Source organism: Bactrocera oleae, chromosome 4 (assembly GCF_042242935.1).
Source record: "Bactrocera oleae isolate idBacOlea1 chromosome 4, idBacOlea1, whole genome shotgun sequence".
Taxonomy (NCBI): domain Eukaryota; kingdom Metazoa; phylum Arthropoda; class Insecta; order Diptera; family Tephritidae; genus Bactrocera; species Bactrocera oleae.
The window spans coordinates 694526-712929 of NC_091538.1; the positions used below are offsets into that span (position 1 = coordinate 694526).

Here is an 18404-nt window from a genome sequence, read left to right on the forward strand (position 1 = left end):
GTCAAATCTTCGATCACTTGAGTTTGTGCTATACAGAATGAAATATTAATATTTTATAGCACCCTGTACTAAGAATTTTAAAAACAAAACTTGACCGGTAGATGTAGTGCTTGTCGCTTCCAACATTTCTATATGTGAAATTTCAGAAAATATCTAGCAATACTTTGAATATTATTCAATTATTATCCAATTATATATATTTCATTTCATTAATTTACTATATTTTCTTCAAAAATTTATTATTTCCATTTTGAAATTGATTATGCTAATTGATGCAAACAGGCTTTTCCATGCAATCCTAAATAAATATGCAGTTAGAAACCCAATTTACTGTCAAATACGAGACACTGACAGCGCAGCACCAAAAACGTCAGCAGCGAAGGCTAGAAAGCAGCAGAGCGATATCCATCGTCTCATTTGTTAATAATTCGTTTCGCAGTTTTCGTGGTCGACAACTATGCTGCGTCGCGTATTGAGTGGAAAATGTTCAATTTCCAATTAATTTATAAACAACAAGTAAAAAATTAGAAATACAGAAAAATCGTTTTATTAGTGTAATAGTGGAAAAGTGTTGTACAAATGTAAAGAAAGTGTAAAATGTATTGGAGATTAAATACAAAAAATTAAAACGACTGTGTGGCAGCAGTAGCAGCAGCAGTGGTGCCTGCGACATCGCCCTGTTTTTTCAACCATCTTCTCCGCTATTGTCTGCCTCCTCAGACAGCTGCTGCTGCCTCAAAGTCTTGCAATTCCGTAGTTCTGCCAGTATTATAGTTTCCATGTTTTCCTGTGTAGGTTTCTGTGCGAAGTGAATTTCCAATAAGTCTCAAAATTTTCTGTTTAAAATTTGTATTTTGTTTTTTTACGCTTATCGCAAATAAAAAAAAATGTTAATATGCCCAAAGTGTGGGATTTTGGAAATCAAGTGTTGGGAATTAGTGTTACTTTCATTTGTCGAAACGTTTTCTAAAGCCTAAATGTGTAAAATTATTAAAGTTGCATACGTGTGTAGTGTATGGTTTCCGTCCTTCACTTTCTTTGTTTCTCTGCCTCAAACTCGCACTATTGCTACTGCGTTAACTCCTTATAAAGCAGAACTTCGTGTGGTTAGTGGTGCGCGAAACTAAACGTGGAAAACCAACTCTGCGAAGTTGTCAAAGCTGTGTTGTTATTTCAATATTTGACACGTATTACGTATTTAATAATATTTTATATTTTATACTTCCTCTGAGGATTTGCTGCGTCCTCATAATCTTCAATGTGTGGGTTCTCACTTGGGAGCAATTACGCAAGCTTTTCTAAGTGATAGAAACGTTGGATATGTGATAATATAATAGCACTATTTTAGTCTAATTTGCCAATTAAATTACCATCTTCACAAACTTATTTGCACAGTAGAACAAATCGTACCAAACCAATACTTAAAAGGCTGTTTAAGTGTTATCTTGTGATGTGCAAATACTTGACGCTGATCACCGACAAGTAGCGAGCAGGTGGTGCTGACACATGTAGCAGCCGCTGCACATAAGTTGTTTCGTTTCCTGATTAAACAATCGTATTCAAAAAGTGTTGAAGTGGCGCGCGGTTGCTATTTTGGTTTAATACAGAATATTGTGTTTGCTATAGTACAACTCCGACAGTGGCTATAAATTTTATTTTATTTTTGTTGATAATCGTTTTCCTCACAGTGCTGAACTATCACTTCAAGCTTTAACAATATTTGTAAAAAACTTAGTGGAATATCGTTATTTAAATAAGAAACATCATAAAGTACAATAAAAGAAATTAAAAATATTTAATAATACGTCTAGTTTAACTTTATGATTTTACAAAAAAAAATCTTACGAAATACCAAATTAATATAAATAAATTGTACTGAGTGGTCAGACTGCTCCTCAGCGTTGGAGCTTTTAAGACATCTACGTCATTATACTCAAAAGCAACAATATGGCACACGCCCACCATAATGCTGCTAATCTGCTCAGTTCAGATATATCACGACGTAATCCACAGGACGAATACGAGCTCATACAGAAGATCGGTTCTGGCACATACGGTGATGTTTATAAGGTAAATTGACGTGTAATTATCACTGATTATATGTATATTTGTTTATTGTACGTTAGTCATGACAGTTAAATTGAGCTTCAGTAAGATATACGACCAATAAACGATTATTGAACAACTGTTATACGATACATAAAAATGCAATCAATACGCTCTTCTACACATACATATTGAAATTTATAGTCCTCAGGTTAAAGTTCTCTTATCTTCCTTATCGCTACCAATAACATTTTAAATTTTAATTTCAATACTGTAAAGAAATGTGAACTAAGAGATAAATAGAAAGTCCAATAAAAATATGTTCTTTATTGAAAAGTCATGTGTTGGAGTATGAAATAGACTTTAAAGCAATTATAGCAGCCCTTACGAGGGTGTCCCAATTAGTTATTAGTCTGTATGGCTAGAATCTTTAGAACTGAAGAGGCACAGTGAAACTTCATAGCGATATCGCGTCAAAAAAAATTGCGGATTTAAACTCCAATTTGATTTTGTACTTCGATATCTCTTTTATCCAATCCAACTCCAATCCAATTCACTCAATCAACTTGTGCTTTAAGAGAAGTGTTTATTTTATCGTTATCTTTATTATATTTTTTCTTGCTTGTTGTCACTGCCTGAAATCCTTTAATTTCCTTAACAGTGTAACCGTAACACCAATACAACTAAAGTTGTTAGCATGCAATTACATATAATAAATACCCTTATTCCAGTCAGTCAAGCCTGACATTTGTCGGTCTGGTCGCACCAGCGGGCCTTCACCATTTACCAAATACACCCGCCTGAGCTTCTCCCTTTTGCGGGCCGCAGTCCGGCTGTTGCTGCGGCTGCCTCTGGTAGGGCGGTGTCCTCGTCAACTCTTTAACCCGTTTATATAAAATTTCCATGCGGTTATCTTTGTTTGAACGCATCACTGTTGCCCACGGCCTACGCTCTCCGCCGACCATGCTTTTTTACCACAGTCACAGCAGGAGTCTGCGTTTGGTCTCTCCGACTTCATGCGGTAATGACAGAATTGGTTACTGCACGAGCTGGAGGACGTTCCAGAGGAAGACTTGGCTTAATGGTGTTTGATCCGTGCGCCAGGAGTAAAAAAAAATAAATGAAATTACACCGCAAAGGCGTGAGCACCGATACTTGGTTTATAGTCCTCTTATCCACTCTTCCACCTCGCCAGCCTTTAAATACGCAAATTTTTTTTATTTTGATTTGAACTCTCTTTTGCCTTCTGTCCAAAAAGTAGGCGGCATTGCGATGCCCAGAGAGACCGTATAGCCTTTGCGCAACATATGCAGTCGCTGCCGAGAGGTCCATATGCGTAAGCTAGCCACTAAAGGGCTAAAAGAGTCTGGAAAAAATAATAGCAAATAACTATAAATTTAAAATTACGACTGTTAGTATATTTTAGTTTGTGAGCGGCAAAATATTGTTTTTTTTTTATTCTCCCTTCACTTTCAAATTGCAAGCGGCTAAGAAAGGCTGAACAATTACCGTCATCGCTTGTCATGCTTTCGGATATGTAATTACTTTTTAATTCCCTCAATTCTCTGGGTAACTTTTGTTTGGATTGCTTTGCTTTGGCCAGCTTCGTTTCTATATGCTTTCCGCTTTGCTTTCTGCTTGACTATTGTAAGCTGTTTATTCTCTCATTTCTAGTTGAATTGCTCATTAGGAGACATTCAGTATATCTGCATTAGTTTGCTTAATTTACGATACATAAGTAATCATTTTAAATTTGATATAAACACAAATGTTCTATAAGGAGAGGTTAAGGAAGTAGCTGCAGCTGGAAACAAGGCCTTCAGGGTCAGTCCTGGATAAAAAAAATTTAGAACTCGAAAGCGTGAAAGCAGTAAACAATGACATCATAATGAATTAAGGTGAAAATTTCACGAAATTGAGGAAGTAGTAGCAATAACCAATAGCGGACTTATGCACACGAGTATATATATATGTACATATGTAGAAATGTTTGCGTAAGCACACTCGAGTGTTTACTTAATATTCAGCAATAAAACAAGTGTACTAATAATTACTGGAAAAAGAAAGAAAACTGTAAACGAAGTGCGAATTGAAAACTTTGACAGAAGTGCGAAAAGAATTCTGCAGAAGAATTAACAAATTCGCAGGCATAATATGAAGAAGTTCGCAGGGAAACGTCAAAAGGAAAAAGGTGAAGAAACCGAATACATATAACATAACCGAAACAACTGAAAGAACTTCATGCGCGCCTCCGATTTGCAAACCATTTAATTTTCGTTTATTTATGTGTGTGCAGTAGACAGGAAAATAGAAATAGAGAAAAGAAGGCAAGATCTTATTAGAAATCTAAAGAAAATGAATGACAGTATTGTTACGAAGTTGAAAGAGCTAGTAAATATGTAGGCCTTAACGCAGCTAACTTTTAGATAATCGTCTTGGAGCAGTGTCCAGCTGAGTTGTGGATGCATTTTGACGCTCTACATGCGATGCGCTCTCTCCAAATACACACCTATATATTTCAAAAATGAAATTTTGCTCACATAACCAGAAAGATTCGACATAGCTGAATATAATCCTTATGATATGTTCACATTTTGTTACTTAATTTTATAAATTTCTTTTATCCTCAACATTTTTGGAGGTGCCTATGTAGATATGAAAGTACTTTATGCCCTCTTATTACACAGCATGTGCAGAATTGCAGTGTTCCAGTGACGACTACTAAGAGTTGTTAGCGCGCCCAAAGCGGCCAAATGAAAACCCGACTTTGATATTAGCGCGGCGTTAGTACAGGACAGTACTTATAGTATGTACATATACATATATAGCTGAAGGTAGTGGTGAGATTGTGGCGGCTATTGCTTTATGCCTTTTTATTCGCTCATTCATTCATTCCTTCATTCATTCCTTCATTCATGGCTTCCGTCCGTTCATTTCTCTGCGTGCACAGCGAACTTGTCTGACGACCTTGAGTGCTTTGCTGTTGTTTTTGCTGTTCATGTTGCACCATTGTATAATAGTGTTGGTATGGGACGTTGACGACGTCCATGCAGGAGCCGCAGCGGCGGTGCAGGATCCAATTGGCAGAGCAGCCAGCCGAACCTTCACATTGTCATGGTTCGCTCGTAATGGCCATTACTCGCCTGTTTGGCAAACTATTCCGAACAAAAAGTAAATGGATGCGAACATGAATGTTGCAGCACAAATGAAAGGAACTTTTCTTTAATTTAGTCAGTTTTAAATTTGATTTGAGAAAAAATGCGGAAAATCGAAAACGATTGTGAAAGAGTTAAGTTTGTGTGAATGGAAAAGTTTTTCCGATGAACGTCTGACAAAGACAAATTAATGCTATTACATATATTCGTGTACACAGCATTCGTAAGTGTGCATAAATAGCTGGAAGATCTACAAAATCTATAAACTGTGATAAACAAACAGTTTGCTAAACACTGTCAATATTAAAAAAATATTGTAAAGTATAACTAATTAATATTTTAATTGCCACGACACAGCCACAATACATATACTCGTACATATGTATGTATATCTTTAAAAAGAAAAAACGCAGGGAAAATTTGATTGCCTTAATTCTTCTAATATGTTTTCTAATCATATGCAGCGTTACAAATAATTTTCACACATTACATATGTACATACGTACATACACGCATTGGATGTGCGCACACAATTTTAGCATAATTTATACGGTTTCACCTGAAATTTGAATATTTAACTACGGCTTGACTGTTGCAGAGCTACTAGAAGTAGAAATTACCTGCATAAAATATGTACGTACCCACACGTATATATATGTATGTATATGTATATAAACGTCTACATACGTATGTAAGCACAAATGAATGTGTGTGTGAGTTCTCCACTTTTAAGCTAAAATTTTGTGACAACGTCATACATACATACATACATACCCATATGTACGTTTATAAACACATCTATGCATGTGTGTTTGTACTTGTATACATACTTAGGTAACACTTAATGGCGTTTTTCACTTTCGGTTATTTAATTTATGCACAGCCTACACAGAACTATTCCAAATTCCGTCAAGTATGTATGTATTCTCACACACATGAGGCGCTAACCTCATATATATGTGTGTGTCTGTGAGTAAATACAATTGCATCAACAACAGTGCTTTTTCTACATTGCGAAAAACTCGCAAGGCAAGGTTATTAGATGTGTGTGTATGTGTGAGGGGTGTAACTGTCGTCAGCGAGCGCATGTGCACGCGTGCTTGTCCCAGCTGACTCACGCATTCAACTCACAGGTGCGCTTGTGTTTATGTGTTGGTATGTATCAATTAAACTCGTTTCGGTGCTAGATCTTGGATATTAAACTTCATAAATTTTCAAGAAATTCTTTAAATTACATTTGTCAACTCTTAGAGCCTTACTTTTTGAGTGAAATTCATAAAATGTTAAAGTTTTTCTAAATCGCTTCATGAAATTGCTATATATGCAAAAATTAATTTCTGCATTAATGGCTAAATTGGAAATGAGCCTTTCGAAAATTTTGGCTGATACTGAAGCCTTTAAACAAATATCTATTGCACTATTTTACACCAAATCATCCAAACCATTTAAGAACGCCGATCGGCCAACGTAGTTCATGATGAAGTTCCCAAATGTCACTTATACAGAATAGAAATCAAATTTTTAACTTTTATGCAATATAAATACATTTTTTTTAATTAACAATTCCAAAGCACTGTTAATCTCCTTTGGATAAAATAGTGCTTCATACTTTAGTATTACTGACATTAAAAAAAAAAACTATTAAAAAGTTCACCTTAACCTCAGAAAAAACAAAAAAAAAACATAGACGCATATGTATGTATGTCTGTGGATTTACAAGTAACCATTGGAATTATGGCTTGCTAGACAAAATGTGATAACAGCAGCTTTCTGTTGCCGCCGCTGACGCTTCGGGAGTTATGGCAAGCGGAATTGCATCTTAAAAAATGAAAAGGAAGAAATTAAAAACAGCGATACGAAAAAGCAAAAGAGCACTTGACTTTTTGTTCGCTTCATTTGTTGGTTTTGTTGGTCGGCCGTTGGTTGCATATTTGTTTGTTGATTGGTTAGTTGGGATTTCTTGCTTTTGCTTTGTTTTCTTTTCTGTTTCTGTTTTGGTCGAGCTGTTGGCTTGTGGACGTATGTCTATATTCAATTTTGAAAACTCTCTTGTTTTCTCCTCATTTTCCTCGTTTGCCACAACAACTGTGGGCACTTTTCCTGCAACACTTAACTTTAACATGGCGTTTGTATTTTTTTCTTATTTTTATTTGCTATTATGAACTGCCATTAGGGTGCATCTGTTGAGGCGGCAATTATTTATAACTGTAAAGTTTGTTGAACTGTCTGCCAAGCATGCGCCCACTGCCTACTCAGACGGTTTCGGTTTTGCTGCTCCGAAAGTGTTTGGCGCTCTTTGTTTATACAAATATTTTACAAAGGTGCAGATATATGTACATACATAATATATACTATGCGTTGCCGCTTTGGCTTCGGAATTTGCACATATGAATCACCGTTGTTCGATTTCCACGCGTTGTGCACCACAAAAAGCAATTTTTGCAAATATTTTCTAATAAATTAGCTGCCTGCGCGCATTCCGCACACTTATTTCGTGTGATTTTCTTTTGAGTCTTCGTCGATTTCGAGCTGCTGGCAAATGCCTTTGGTTTATTCAATTTCCTTTCCCATTCCAGCGATACGCAATCCTCTCGCAACACTTCCTTTCCTTTTAATCATGACTTCAATGAAATAGTGCAAAACCCCAACAGCAGCAATAGCATTGTGTGGAAAAGCATTTGAAAATGCAATGCTTAAATAAAAAAACGCCTGCAACTTTGTTTTTCCAGTAACATTTACCCCTAAAGGTGAATAATATTGAAATTAGTGCAAAAAACACACACTAAAAACAACTTAAAATCAAACTTGGTGCTAAAGAAAAATTGCCAAACAACAGTAACAACAAAAAAGCGTTGGCTCACATTTTGTATTCCATTATCGTCATCACAATTGCTGCTGTCACGTCATTTTACGCCTTTTCGTCGCCTCTCGGTCGACAATATGCTCTCTAACGGCTTTTCGCAGCGGCGACCTACGCGGTCCTTCCGCAGCTAAAACGCGCAATAAAAAATAGCGAAAATTGTTGTGAAAATGTCAACTTATTCCATGTTGCGGCAACGTACAACAGCAGCCACCAACAATCCTTGCGAGCGCAGCTGTTACTGTGAGCACCACAGACGGGTGGATAAATTTCGCCGCGCATAACGTATTCTTCAATTATGCAATTTTCTATTTGCCGTTGTCGCCTTTTTCGGTGTCGCTTTCGGTTGCAGTTTCAATTTCAATTTCTTCTTCGTTGTGGTTCGCGGCTTGCCAACGCCTGCGTGTTGTTGGTGCAGCCGCTATGCTAGAATGACCGAATTCCATGCCGCGACTGTAACATTAGAACAAAATATGTTTTCCTAAAAGTTTTACATTGCCGAAATGCCGCGAACTTTTATGCAAAATGTAGATATTTGCTGCGAGTTAAACGGCGGAGCACAAATTTGCGGCAATTCCAATTGACACATTCATAAATTTCAAATTTCTCAAGTTTAAATGTAGATCTTTCAAAAGCAAGCAAAAAATTATTCTAAATTCTTTTTTGGTGCAGCTGTAGAATAATCAATTTTATTTCTAGCCCCAATCTTTTGACTTTTATTTGCCTGAAGATTTAAGTGCCTATAAGAAGTTATTGCTTAATTTTTTCCGTCTTAGCCATTTTGACACCTAATCAGTTCGAAGACATATTCAGACGATAATCGTCTGCCATTCTTTTAGTTTTAAGTGGCGTCCGTTCGAGAAGTATATCATTATAGGTAATCCATCTCATAGCAAAGCGAAGTTCGAAGAGTTTCTGAAACTGCCAAAGTCCATTGCGCATTTTGAGCCCTTCCAATTAGACTTCAAGCAAACAGTGTTGCATTCCAGTGAGATCAAGACGAACTGCTTCTGAATACCTCCGTGATTTTCTGGTCGTTGGGTGCAAAAATGGAGGACGGTGCTAAAACAGGCAAATAGGAAGTTCAGACTGTGCGCATTTTCCAGTTAGCCGCAGGCAGTTACTTGACATCCGCCCGAACAGGCTGCCCTTGCTGTGTTCGCTGCCAGAAACGGAAATTACATAAGTTTTTGTGTAGCGACTTCAGCGCTCGAGCTGAAAAGAAAGGCAAACTTTTGTTGCCGAAAATTTGTGTAAATTTTAAAGTATGTATGTGTGTGTGTCTGAATGTAGGTGGGATTGTGAATGTGCACATGTGTATGTATGTATGTATGTATGTGGTAGTTACGCAAAGTTATCTAATAATTTTATTCTAACATCTATGCAGAACCAAGTATTTGGGGAGGGGGTTGATTGTTTGGACGCTTAAGTAGGCACTGCTCTTCCGCACTTTGATGAGGCGCTCCATAAAGAATGAAATAATCCGCTTAGGCGCATTAGGTCTTCGAACAATCCCTCGTCCTTTTAGCTCCTACTTCATTCGATAGCGCAGTTGTGTTGGGCGTGCGCCAATGTTGCCAGTTTGTTAAAATAATATTAGTTGGCTGCCGAACACCCTGTGGAACAATTAAATATATTATTCCGAACTCGCAAATGGAACTTCCGTAATTAGAAAGCAAGTTTATAATTGAATTTTACATTTACTAGCGAAAAAAAATTTTTCTTACACATTTCGTTTGGCAGCACCGCTACTGTTAGTTGGTAAGTACGTTTGGTTTGGTTTGCCTATTTGTTCGCCGTCTGCAATAACCGTTGTTCATTATTAACGGTATGGCCAAACTGATGGCGCCGCTTAACTGCGAGCGACGCGCTTCGCTTCAGTGTCGAGTGGGGGCCGAGTGATTCGGTGGCGACAAAGTGCTGATGGCGTATCTGACACACCACCACACGAATGGAAATGGCTCAAAGCATATGTATATATGTATAATATGTATATACGAGTATATATGCATGTTGAATGACTGTGCGGCTGTGCGCTACGAGTTCGTCGTTCAAGTTTTCTTTTTGTTGTTTCGTTAAATTTACGAATTTGCATACGATTATTGATTCATTGAATTTGTGTTGTGCCATTTACCCACTTGTTGTTCTTATTGTTGTTTTCACTTTTCACGGCTCACACACGCACCTTCTATGGATTCTCGGATGGTTGCAATCGATGGCATCATACCAATTGTAAAACTTGCTGGCAGGTAATGTAATTCGCTCTCAAGTGCAGCCACCTTATGAGTTCAGTGATTTATTAGTGTCATATTATGTAAGTATATTATAGGTATAATATAAGAATGAGCCCAAATTAAAAATGTTTGCCTCCGAATTTGAAGCTCGGATTTTTATACCCCTTCAGGGTGGATTAAGTTTGCCACGCAGTCAGCGTGATGAGCTGAGTCGATTTCGTTTGTCATCTCACTCTCATGTTGCTCACTGAACAAGCAAAATCAAGTTATTGTCTAAACTTTTTCATTTGTAAAGGGTATTAAGGCTTCGCTGCAACCGAAGCGAAACGTTTTTTCTTAGCCCTTTTGAATTACTCGAGCACAAAAAGTCCTTAAAATGTTTACCGATTTTTAAAAAGCGCGTGATGCGTCGGGAATAATATGTTTGGTGTAATATTAATTTTTCTCCACAAAACTCGATTACTTCGTTTTTCATTGCTCAGCCTTCGAATATCGAATGCAATCGCTGCAACAACAATAACTACAAAGCACTCCGCTGCTTTTCCTCTATTAGTAAAGCTATCAGCGCAACTAAGTTGCTCAACTGTTGTATGCCCGTCTGCAAATAGTTTAATTGATGGCAACAATGTTTTTAATTGACGTAACTACGTTGCATGAAGCGCAATTTTTGATTTATTTCCGCAGCAAACTCTGCTCGGCACTTCATATGCCATTTTTATTTGCCCTGAAAGAATTTAAAACAATTTTGCCAGCGACGAGCATGAACCAGGATGGAGCACTATGCTTGCCTTTGCATAATGTGCTTGCATCAACTTACCCACATACATACATACGTACATGTGTGTGTGTGTATGTGCGGGCGATAGTAGTAATCAAAACTTTTGCTGCTCGTTAGCATGAACATGAAATATGTTACGTATGCGTGTGTGTGTGTTTGAAAAAAGCGGCGAAAAATAAAATTATACTCATATTATCTATATACGTGTGTGTGTGTGTAGCGGTAGAGTGTGGGCGGTCGCGCTGCTGACACGCGGTAACTGATGCCCTCTGTGGAAATCCAACATAATGGAATTAAAGTGTTCCCCTTCACCGTTGTTGTACGAAACTTTTCTCCTATCCACCGCAAAATTTCAATTGTTTTATGGCTGTGTGTTGGTGGCTGTTGTGTTGCGGCCAATTTGGAGATCCATAAAATGTTTTTGGTGTTTATCGGTTTGCTGTTGAAGCAAGAGTCCTTGAGGCAATTATTGCTTTTTGAATTAATTCGCTTTTAAATGTAAATGTCTACTGTTTTCTATAAATATGTAATTGTGTATGTGCGTGTGCGAGTCTGTGTGTGTATAGCTGCTTAATAATTGCTAATGAAGCAAATATTTTCGATTCGATTGCTTTTATTTTGCAGCTTCAACGCTATTAAATGAATTCAATGTGTTTTTATTGTTTTGTTGTTGTATGTACATACACACATACATACATAAGACAACGCCAGCTGCATGAATATTTGAATATGTCATGTAAATAAAACGTAAAATGAGCAGTATGTCCTGCGTTGCGTATACGCCGTGGAGTGCAAATCGAATGAGTTGTTTGTTTAGCTGTTTTTGATTATTAATTGCAAGTGAAAAGCGTTTAGCGCAGTTCTTCTTTAATTTAGTGCTTTCATATAATATACTTAATATTCCTCAATTTTCGCCATGATTATAAAACCGTCGTGTTTTATACCATTTTAATGTCGCCAGTCGCTGGTAATTTGTCTGCTTTAAAAAATAAGTTTTGAACATATATTTTGCAATTTCAATCTGGTCTTTTTCGTTATCTATATACGCATACATACATACATATATAGAGAGAAGTGTATGTGTATTGCCTCATTGCTGTTTTATCTGGCAGTAAATTACATTTTAAGCTGCTTTAACTGCAATTGCTCGCCACACACGCCACTGTGATCAGTAGATAGCAGGCAGTGAACGTGGAAGCGGCGGCTAACGGGGCTGAGTGGCCTGCGCTCATCAAATTTAAGCCATTTTAAATTGACAACAAAGTGTGCAAATGGTTGCGAAAATTCCACAACAACAGCAACATCATATACACCAAGCAACCCAATGAAAACAAAGTGTTTAACTACGCTCACTATTTTACCTTATGGTTGCTATAAAACCACCAACAACACCAGCAATACCAACACTAAAGCACGACATGTTGCCGCTGACTGGCAACCGATCTCCACATTTTACACGCGAAGCTGAAAGGGATTAACTAAGTACCGGCAGACGCTGCAATAGCGCCGACAACATAGCGTCAATGCTACATCTGTTGAAAGGGGCGAGAGGGGCGAGTAGTGGAGGCGCTACTTAGGTGTACGAGACATGTGGATCGTTGAAGAGGGGCGGGGAGGCAAATGGTTATGGGTACTTATGGAATGCTTTGAATGGCGTTTTCTACATTTTCCGCAAATTCAGGGATTTTCATGCGAAAATGCACAAATTCATGAGTCAAGGCAGCAGGCACAACAATAGCAACCATAGCAACAGCGGCGAACGGGTGTTAGCCAATTAAATATACAAAGTATTAAAAATGTAATTACCAAAGTTACGCTATACCATTGTAAGCCTAGCGTACCCACACAAAACAACAACAACAAGAACGGTGACTGTGAAAATGAACACAGCGACATGGCAACTAAAGCGGACATAAAACAAATGCTTGAATCTGCAAAACAAAAGCGAAAGCTGGCAAAAACAAAGGAAAAAACCGATAACAACAACAGAGCAATCAGAAAAAGTGAGGTGACAATAATGACAGTTGATAAGAGACAGGTGTAATGTGTCGCTTTGACACTCAACTCTCTATTATCTTTAATTTTTGTGATTGTATATTTGGCCCAAGTGCAAGAAACTTTTAAATATGAACGATGACACAACAGAGTGTGTGGCCCTTGGTTGGCCATTATGTCAGCTTTGTGGCTGCTGTTCGTTATGCGTTGTTCACTTTGCTTATTACTGTATTTTTTCCTCATTGCTGGTAATTTTGTGTGCCACAATACAGATTATAAACCAGCATGTTTGCATGTATGCGAATCAAGTACGCTTTTTTGATTTTTTTCAACGGCTGAAACGATTGTGTTGGCAATTCCATTCCTTGCCTACTTTGGCATAACATTCTGGTGATTTAATGCACTAATAATAATAAAGTTAATTAAAAAATTATTTGTTGAATATTTTTGATTAATTTCGTTATGCCAATCACGCTTTACGCTCATCCGTAATCGAGTACTGCCCACAGTGGGTTTGCCCGCTGCCAGTTCCACATTTGATGGCGCGGCGTTAAATTGTTCAACTCGTTCTTTAATAAACAACGAAAAAATGAAAGCAGAAAGCAAAAACGAAATTGAACACATTTTCAAAAGTACACACACATGCAAATACACAAGAAAGAAAATTAAAGGAAGTTCTCAATGCTAGTGAAAAAGTAATTTAGTAAATAAAACAATAGAGGCGATAATTGACGCAAAAGCGACGATTATATGAAGAAATAAATAAAAAGCAATAATCAATTGATGAGATATTTACAAAAGATCTTCACTGAGAATTTCACCTCACCAATCTAGTAATGATCACTTTACTTCCAATAATTCTATTTTATTTATTTATTTTTTTTTTTTTTGTTAAAAACTGTCACATTTTACTCACGTTACTCACACAAGTGTGCTATGCTCATGAGCATTAGTCAGATTTTTGACAGCGGTTAAATCTTCAATGACCATAGTCGTACTACCTCTGTGTGGCATAAGCTTAGACATCAAGTTGCATAAAGAATAGTATAAGTATATATATGTGCATTTACATAAGAAAGCTCCGCTTGACTGGCTTTCGGTAACCGAAGCAGTCATCCGAAGAGAACATCAGACGTGCAACGACATCAGAAACGCCAAGCGATTGGGGGTATGTTGTGTCGCCATACAGTTCGTATGTTTCTTGTGTCATTAGACGCCATCGCATATCTGTAAACGTTGAAGCACGTAATCAGTTTTTACTAATTGCGCACATGCATACATACATATATACATATGTATTTATATACCTCGATATGGAATTCCAGCTGTTATGGCTCGAGCGTCCAAAGGTTGGTTCAACTGCGCAGTCCAAAGTTTGCGACGTGTTTATGTTCTTCCACTTGGTTGGCTTTATTGTCATTGACATGCGCTTCGATAGACATACGAATTATGTGCATACATATGAACATAAGTATGTAAGTCTTTGTCTGTATTCTTCAGTCTCATGCAAAATGCTTAATTATCCACTCTGGCTTGTACCATAGTCATGTATGAGTGTATACGTGTATTCTTTGCTCTGCAACATTGCGCTTACTTGCCTCCATTTAACATAGCTAGCGGAGTTTGTCATGCCTTCTTTAAAACACTCTCTCACTTCTTTCAAGCCTACGCAGAATTAGGTTCACTGTATTCTACTCATGAAATATTGAAAATATTCTCGTTCATTTCAATTTATGTGCATAATTTATTATTCATGTCCGTTGACTACATCGGACCCATTCACTACTTCTCATTAAAGTATTTTCTTTTTGAAATTATGCCATTGCTCTTTACGAATTCGCGCCATTCTCAAGCCATTTTTTATGACATTACTCAATTTTCGTTCAATAGTCTGATTGGTTTTCAGCACAGCATTTTCAAACTTCCAACTAATTACTTATTTAACTTGAGGTGAAACAGTTTACTATTTTATCTGTGTTCGGCAATCAGCTCTACATGGTAAGTGTTATCGGGTACTGGGGTGTGTTTTCTAGGGTACATATGCACATTTGTCTGGCCCATGAGCTTATATGTATGAATATGTCTGCCATTGGATAAATCGTTCCTCCAATTTAATCGAGATAGCGGAATTTACTCAAATTGACAGTCATAAAAGTAGTATCTTCGTTTTATGAGAGTCGATGGGAATACGATGTAACTGAAAAGTGCTGTTACATCTCAAGTTAGATCCAGTCATTTAGGTGTCTCTCTGTTTAGACTGGCAATTGGAATGTAGTGTAGAATTTTTGTTGCGTATACTGACAAGCGATGAGTCTATCGAGAGCAATTATTGTAAGATTTGTACAATTACCTGGTCTCGATAAAGACCAAAACAATAAAAAGAGTTTTTTACGACGTTTGCCTGTGTGGCTCATATTTCGAAAGTGGTTAGAAGGTAGATTCTACTTTTTGCTCTCCAAATATCCAACTCTATTTTGCCTCTCCTACCGAGTTTGCACATTGAGAACATTTCAATTAACCTTAGCTAATCCCGTTGCTTTATATGCTATTATGGCGAGGCCATATATTACTCAGAACGCAACGGTAATTGTTATGTGTAAATGGGCGAGAACTTACTACACACGTACATGTGTGCCGACGACCTAAAAGCCAGCGCTTGTGGTCCCACAATTTGTTGACTGCAGAACATAACCAAACCAAACAAAAAAGAAAAAAAATAAACAAATTTTCAACCGTTAGTTATGGGTTTGCGCATGTACTTGTTGTCGAGTGGGTAATACCTTCTTTATTTATATCCACGTTCGCAGTTATGCCGTTAATAATATTTATTTTCGTTTCTGTTTTCACAGTTGTCGTTGTTATTGTTATTATTATGGCAATTCACTTTGTGACCAAACGTTGCCGGCCGTGCGTGAGCGCGTATTTGTATGACACATATGTGTATTCGTGTTACATACGACCCGTCAGGAAATGTAGTATCTAGTACTTTGAAAATGACTGGACTGTAATAAACTACTTCATGCTAACATTTTTTTCAATGTGAGCAACTGACAAATAGTCACTTGCATTGTTTTGCAGAAAAAGAAGAGATTTTAGAAAATTTGCTCATGTAAATGCATTCGGAGAAGAAGCCTCATGATTCAGTGTAATTCTCATCAATCAACAACAATTTGTATATATTAGATTAAGTATTCATCACGCTCAGCTCGAGTATGTAGACTGTACAGCATAGAGTAAGAGTTTTCCTACAGGGAGTGTGTACTACGCCACTGTGCATAAAGTGAAGTGCTTAGCCCGCGGATTAAACATTTGCACAACTTCAAATGCCCTATCTCACACATTGCGTCACACCTTGTACTATGCGTAGGCCTCTTTTGTAGCTCAGCATTTATTTCAGCTAAATTCTAGCCACTTATTAGATTTCAAGAGTTATACTCAGTTTTGGTGTGAGAAATCGCTGGTGAATCAGTAAAGTTCTGTGACCCTAAGCGTGTAATTGTCGTCCTTAGATATTCCCGATAGCCCGACTGTATGCCCGCTTATAAAAAATGGCTCATAAAGAGTGATAATGAACTCTAATGAGGGCACAGCCATAGCAAGTTATTAACAACAAATAAGGGAATGACTTCCATAGCAGGCAGTTCATTGCCGTTATTGGCATTCGGTTAATCGCCTACTGCAGGCTCGCTACTCAATACTCGATGAATTCAACTGGGGTTGAGCGAGATGCTTTTTGATACTTACCATAATCTAGTAAAGACTGTGTACAAAGCAGAAAAAAGGTGAGAGAGAAAGGAAAACGGTGAAAGAGAAGTAAAAAACACAATGGTCGATCGATTTCCAGTGCATTTTACACTTTGTTTTTTGCAATGAAACCCGAAAAGCATTGCAAAAGGCGCATTTAACTCATTAGGAGCTGTGGCATATGTCCGCTAGTGCTTGTGGCTTGTGGAAGCTACACGGTGCAATCACAACTAATTTTTATAAACTTGTACTAACGCATTTTACATGCCCTTAAATTGTGTACACATGTACATATGTAAGTACTTGCCCCTGAGGGTGAGTATGTGTATGCGCAAAACACAATTTTGAAAACATGCTCATGCCCTGGCATATGTGCTGTGAGTAAATTAACGGTGAACCACCCACATTAGCCATCACCGCCACCGACAGCTGTGTCAGCAGACTGACTGCCATACTATATTCTGGGTGTTTGGGTGTAAACGCGTACGGCAAAGTGGGTCAAGGTCAAGTAGTCATCTAGCTTGCTCTTGCTCGCTCATCAGCGCTGCTTCGTCAGTCAATTCGACGGCCTCAGTGCATGTATGTACATTCGACCGGTGGGTCGGCCGAAGAGCTAGCCGCCTATACAATCTTACATACCATATATGTATATGTATGTGACCCACGTATAGGTCTGATCTTTTAGTTTTCGTACGTGCTCTCACATGTGCTGACCTTATGTGTTTCGTAACGTTGGTTTTTATTAAAAATTCCGTGTTTTCATCGGCATCGGATTCTGTAGAAGAATTGTTATTTCTTTAAACTCATAGTAATTTGAGGACAATTTATATAATATACTTCATTCATATTAATTGTAACCATTAAAAATATTCAATTGAGCCGCTCCGTCAATTTACTCTCACTGTCATTCTATAATAAGAAAACCTCCAACTTTCAGTAATCTCCGAAAGAAATGCATGCTTTTATGAGAGCTTTTTTTTGGTAATAATTAAATAAGTTCAAGGCTTAGCTCTTTGCGGGTTATCTCCGATACATTTTATGATTAGAAGATTAGCTAAGAACCATATAATCGGACTAAACGGTCCTGCGTGAATGTGACATTTATGCCAAATTTATATTTATCGCAAATATTTGCGAGTTGGCTTGTCGCTTGTCACTGCCTGTTCGTGAATTAAGCTGCTTAACTGCTTAACCCTCTTGCCTATGTAGTCACTCTTTGAATGGTTTTTACTTATATTTTTATACCCTGAACAGGTTATATTAAGTTTGCCACGAAGTTTGTAACACCCAGAAGGAAACGTCGGAAACCCGATAAAATATATACATAAATGATCAGCATGAGGAGCTGAGTTGATTTAGCCATGTCCATCTGTCCGTATGTTTTTACATATACAAACTAGTCCCTCAGTTTTTAAGCTATCGAACTGAAATTTTGCACCTATCGCTTCGGTGCTACCGAAGTTAACGTTTTTTCTTCTGTTATTTAATTTTCGTCCGATCAAAAAAATTGCCAATTTTGTATATATTTTTTTACTTGCTCGCGCCGTTTGAGCGATTAAAATTTGATAGTCTTACCGTTTGTCTGCCCATCC

General features: G+C 37.6%; 1 protein-coding gene across 9 annotated transcripts in view; it reads left to right on the top strand.

The window, feature by feature from the left end:
* The first annotated feature begins 367 nt into the window (after positions 1-367).
* hppy (MAP4K3-like protein hppy) overlaps positions 368-18404 on the top strand; it is a 74363-nt gene continuing 56326 nt past the window's right edge. For 2 of the 9 annotated variants that reach the window (XM_036374420.2, XM_070108987.1), the window contains exons 1-2: positions 398-791; positions 1689-2070. In XM_036374420.2, coding sequence (XP_036230313.2) covers positions 1948-2070 — 123 coding nt within the window. In that variant the 5' untranslated portion in view covers positions 398-791; positions 1689-1947. Of the gene's footprint in view, positions 792-1688; positions 2071-18404 lie in introns of all 9 variants that reach the window. The other 7 variants (XM_036374428.2, XM_036374433.2, XM_070108986.1 and 4 more) reach the window with 6 other exon arrangements.